Here is a 5,307-nt window from a genome sequence, read left to right on the forward strand (position 1 = left end):
ATTCCTCACTTATAAACCCATGATCATTCCCTAAATTAGCCGATGTGGGACTTTCATCATCCAACACCTCCCCTCGAACAAAGCACGCCTCCCCTTAATCGAGGCTCGACTCCTTTGGAGTCTTAGTCATTTTTTACTGCCTTCGTACCTTCGAGGAGGCTTGACTCCTTTTTTCTTTTTGGAGTCCTTTGTTCGACATTCGAGGATTTGCCAATCTATTGGCACGGCTAAGTTTTAGGGCATGGCTCTGATAACATGAGGATCTCGAGGTGGAAAATCCCTTTTTGTTTTAGGGTTTAGGTTTTAATCTTTTAGCCAACGATCTATATCAACCATTTCAATGTGACTTTTAACTTAATTTTGAGTTTTCAAACGTTTAATAATGTTTTTTTTTTACTAATCATATTGACTATAACTTGATGGTATAAGAAAGTGGGGGGAAATGGCCCACAAAGCACATGATGGTAAAACAAAAATGCTGGAAGATCACAAACAATTTGAAAGGCCATAATAATGAGTATAGAGACAAACCACTCTAACCAAAACTTAACAATTTCCCACTAGGTAAAAAAAAACATAACAACATCACTACTTTCCTTTCATCTTTTGTAATCTTCTTTAAGCTGTCTCTCTCGTGAACTCAAAAGGTTAAAAAAAAGTTACAAAACCAAGAGTAAAAACATAGAGTAATGACCGACAATATTGCATCACAAAATGACTCGACGCATATGGTAAAAAACCAGACAAATTGAGGAAAAGAAAATTTGAACAAGGACAACGCTTCTGCACCTGCCCCTTAAATGGCATTTTCTTTTCAGCTGAAGCAGGCCGAGGTTGAGCAACCAACAGATGAACAACAAAGGGGTTTGGTTTTAAAACAAGTTTTGAAGGGAAAAAATGTGTTTGTTAAATGGCTATAAAGAAGGGGGTGATGGAAATGGATGAGAAATCATGAAGTTTTTCTTTTTTTTTTTTTGGTGTTAAGATGATTGGGACAGGACTAGCAGGGATGGCCTCGGCGGCAAGGGAGCGAACCTGCTGAAGAAGTGATGGAGGCAACCATGGAAGCAGATTTGGCTCCTAAGCTGGAGGCTCTCGCATAGCTTGCTGAAGCTCCAGCGCCTGATGGGGTGAAATAAGCACCGTTCAGCAGCATATCTCCTTCTGATCTCCAGTTCCACCCTTTCCATTCGCTCTCTGCTGTTTCAACTCGTTTGGTCACCTGCATTACATCGCATCAACCCAGTGAGATCAAACATTCTTTATAAGGTGAGGTTTGCAGACCTATTTTAAAAACTTTGAGTAGAAACTCGAAAGGAAAAATCCAAAGAGTATAATATTTACTAACAGTGGCTTTGGGCTTGGGTTTGGGTGGTAACAAATAGTATCAGAGCCAGATATCGGGCGATGTGCCAACAAGGAGGCTGAGCCCTGAAAGGGGATGGACACGAGGCGGTGTGCCAGTAAGGACGCTGGGCCCCGAAGGGGGAGATTGGTAGGTCCCACAATGATTGAGGGTGGACACGGGCAGTGTGCCAAGGACGTTGGGTCCCGAAAGAGAGTGAGATTGGGATCCCACATCGATTAGAAAAAGGAACGAGTGCTAGCGAGAACGCTAGACCCTAAAGGGGTGGGATTGTGAGACCCCATGTCGGTTGGAAAGGAGAAAGAAACATTCCTTATAAAGGTGTGGAAATCTCTCCCTAACAAACACGTTTTAAAAACTGAGGGAAAGTTCAAAGCGGGAAGTCCAAAGAGAACAATATCTGCTAGCGGTAAACCTTTAGAGAAAGTTCGAAGGGGAAAACACAAAGAGGACAATACTTTAGAGAAAGTTCGAAGGGGAAAACACAAAGAGGACAAAACCTATTAGTGGTGGGCTTAGGCGGTTACAGACCCGACTCATCAAGTGTGGTAACAATTTTGGAATCTAATTCTAAGTTGAAATGATTTTTGGGGGAGTTAATTACCTCTTTGGCAAAAGGGTTGGTTGGAGCAGCATATCTGTTTCCTTGACTATTGATGGTGGGGTTTGCACTTCCACCAATGGCATACATCTCCCAATGAGTGTAGTCATTGTTCACCACATGGAAATAGCCATGCCTACATCTATACACATCATTGAAATTAATGTGGGGTGAGAAATCGCTGTTGACAAACTCAACACAATTTAAACCATCTTCTTCACGTATAAAAGACGAGCTTACCTTGGCATTCTTTGAATGAGTCCCTCTCCAAAATGGTTATAAGCAATGGTGACTTGCATTTGCTTGTCCTTTGTGTAGGAATCACTATGGCCTAGAAGCATCACCTGTTACCATTTAAAATCAAATTTCATCAAATAAATTTGTTATTTCTAACTTGATTTGATATCAGAAATGCAATAGAAAGTGTACCTCATTGTGGTGGGTGAAGTGATTGTTGGAGATGGTGATTGCAGTTGAGCCCATGACAGCATCAACAAGGCCATCGGCACAATTAGAGAGTGAATTGTGGTCGATCCATATATGGCTTGACCCAAAGATGGAAATGGCATCTCCGTCAGCCATGGTTCTCCACCCAAAATGAGTTGGAGAGCTTCTCACCATGGCATTTCCTGTGGGCTTGCAATCATGGATGTGAAGACCATGGATAATGATATTAGTCACAAACTGTATTGTGATGCAAGCGCCATTGGCAATGTGTACATTGACCCCGCGAGCATCAATGGTCTTAAAACTGTTCATGATGAGTTCTTGTTTCAATTGAATCACCATGTCCCTTTTGAATACAATCCAAAGAGGTTTCTCTTGAATGACAGCATGACGAAGAGTCCCTGGCTTCGGGTTCACCGGATCGTTGTCGCTCGAATCAGTGACAACGTAGAAACGACCATCACGACCACCGATAGCATTCCGGCCAAACCCAATGCCACATTCAGCTAGGCGTTTACGTTTGTGATGCCAATTGGGGTCACAACGCCAGCAGTCATCAATGGGATTGCCAGTTCCACAGGAGAAAAATCCCAATTTTCTCCTTTCAGTGCTGTTACGGATGCTCCTGCCATATCAAAGAACATTCTAAGGATAAATTTCTCGAGTTCTGAAATTGCTCTTGTCCAATGAAAAACCAAAGATAGGATAGAAGTTATGGGAAATCCCATAACAATCTACATGTACAAATATCGAGAACAATCAAGAATTTGTCGGAAAGCGAATGTCAGGGCCGCCAGCAATGCTCGTTTTCAATCACAACGGTAATAAAAGAATGCATATCACTAAAACAGAAAATGACAAAATCATGCTGCCATTTTGACCACGAAGACTCTTTCATTGTAACGTCCATAAATTCTCTTCCTAAGGTTTTACGATACAGACAAAAACTGAACAAACATCCGCATGTGCGATGTGCAGCTCGCTATTTAATTACTACAAGACCCATTACTAATTAAAAGAGAAAAATCCAATTCGAACCAAATTTCACGAAACCAATCTCTCTAATAATGAATTTCTTAACAAGATATAGACGTCTTAACGATAACAAAAGAATCAATGATTCAAATATAGAATGAATGAAAGAAAAATACTCACATCTCAACAGAGGCAGCAATCTCGTCAGGATTATCCACAGCATGCTCATTGTTAAGTTCCTCCAAATCATCATTCACCGCTCTGTAAACAGAATCACCCAATTAAGTGACAAACCCACCGAGATATTATCTTTTTATTCTCACTTAACTTAACAATTAGCCGTATTAGAGGAGTTTAAACTTCAAACTAGAGCAGTGAAGACGTATATGAGAAAAGAGCGCGTGGAATATCAGAGGGCGCGTGAGAAATGGAAATGAAGAAGTTAGTGAGTGGCTTCAACGCTCGGTGGGTGTGCGGAAGAGATCTTTCACGCAGCCCGCCGTACTGTCGTTCTGTCACAGAGAGAAAACCGTTGGGAAAAGCGCTTTTGTTTAGAGAGAGGGAATTGAGGCAAGACGATTGGTCGGCACTAGAGGGGAGGAAAAAGGAAAAAACGAACACCCAAAGAATTAATAAGGAAATAAAAGGAGAAAGAAACTGTCCTTCTATTCTTGTTGATGAAATGACTGAAACGCGAGGGAAATGACAGGGAGCCTGTGGGGGTAATTACGGGAAGGAATCTTAAGGGGGAGTAACTGAAAACGGAACAAATGGTCAAGATTGAAGATCTGGATCTTAACGGCTGAGATCGTTAGCTACAGTTGGGTCATCACATCACACGGATCCGAGGAGAATCCAACGGCTGTGATTAGCAACAAGATGGGCAGAACGAACGTACGGTTGAGATCATTTCATTACGGTACAGATTTTCCCCTTCCTTTCATTACTCGAGTTAATGAAACGAAAACTAACCTGGTCGCCATTGATGAGTTGATAGAGCTCTGAAACTTCGTCGCTAACACAGTCCTGTAAAATGAAAAAAGAACAAAAATCAATTCAAAAACCGCTACAGTTCGTTTGAAATTAAGAGATTCTGTTTTTATTCCTCACTCCTTTAGTAAAAGGAATTTTGAACTGAAGTCCGCCATTAATGCAGTGGAGCGTAGTTTTACTTTTTCTCATTTCGACATTACAGCATTGATCCAATATTCTAAGAAAAAACACTAAATCATATTGAATCATACATCCACATTGAACATTCAAGAGTCTCCAAATTGAAATCGAAAAGAATCAGTACTATACAAACCTTGCATTTGCTCTCAACAAGAAATTCACACAATGTGGCTAGAATTACCAAATCAAACACATCACATTGAGATTGTACGAGAAGAATATGAAAGGGAGAAAAGATTTACCTAATTTCAGAGACCTCTTCTTTGCGAACCAGAGCCATTGTTACAAAGAACACCATTGCAAGCGCAAGCAGAGACAGAGAAGACCATTTGCTGAGTGCCGCCATTTCTGACCTCTCTCTATCTCTCTCGTTCACACTCTTGAGGAAAACCAGAGGGGATTAAGAGAGAGAGGTAATGGAGAAGGAGAAATGTGGAGAGAAAAGGAAGAAGAAGAAGAAGAAGAACAGAGGAAAAGAGTGGTGATGTCAGTGAAAGCTTTGGACAAAACGGACCTTTTATAGACATACCTCCAACGGAAAGACGATAACAAAATACCAAACATTCGTCCAACCGACGTTAACGCCGTCAACTAACTTCTACGTTATATCTATTAATATTTTATTTTATTTTAATTCAAAGAAACACGAGAAAAATCCGGAAACTTAATAATATTGCATGACAAAATGTTAAAATAAAATTATTTAAATTAAAAAATTAGTCTAAACTTTCTTAGCCTCTATCCA

At 40.6% G+C, this 5,307-nt stretch overlaps 1 protein-coding gene across 1 annotated transcript; it reads right to left on the bottom strand.

Annotated features, from left to right (window-relative positions):
• Positions 1–465: 465 nt before the first annotated feature.
• Positions 466–4,908, bottom strand: LOC111494562 (probable pectate lyase 8). The gene is made up of 7 exons (XM_023144519.1): positions 4,805–4,908; positions 4,362–4,415; positions 3,570–3,650; positions 2,397–3,039; positions 2,208–2,311; positions 1,971–2,109; positions 466–1,222 (listed from the first exon to the last, which is right to left on the bottom strand). The coding sequence occupies exons 1-7, from the start codon at positions 4,906–4,908 to the stop codon at positions 1,001–1,003; spliced, it is 1,347 nt and encodes a 448-aa protein (XP_023000287.1). The 3' UTR covers positions 466–1,000.
• Between the last annotated feature and the right edge of the window lie 399 nt (positions 4,909–5,307).

Source organism: Cucurbita maxima, unplaced genomic scaffold (genome assembly GCF_002738345.1).
Source record: "Cucurbita maxima cultivar Rimu unplaced genomic scaffold, Cmax_1.0 Cma_Scf00020, whole genome shotgun sequence".
Classification (NCBI taxonomy): Eukaryota; Viridiplantae; Streptophyta; class Magnoliopsida; order Cucurbitales; family Cucurbitaceae; genus Cucurbita; species Cucurbita maxima.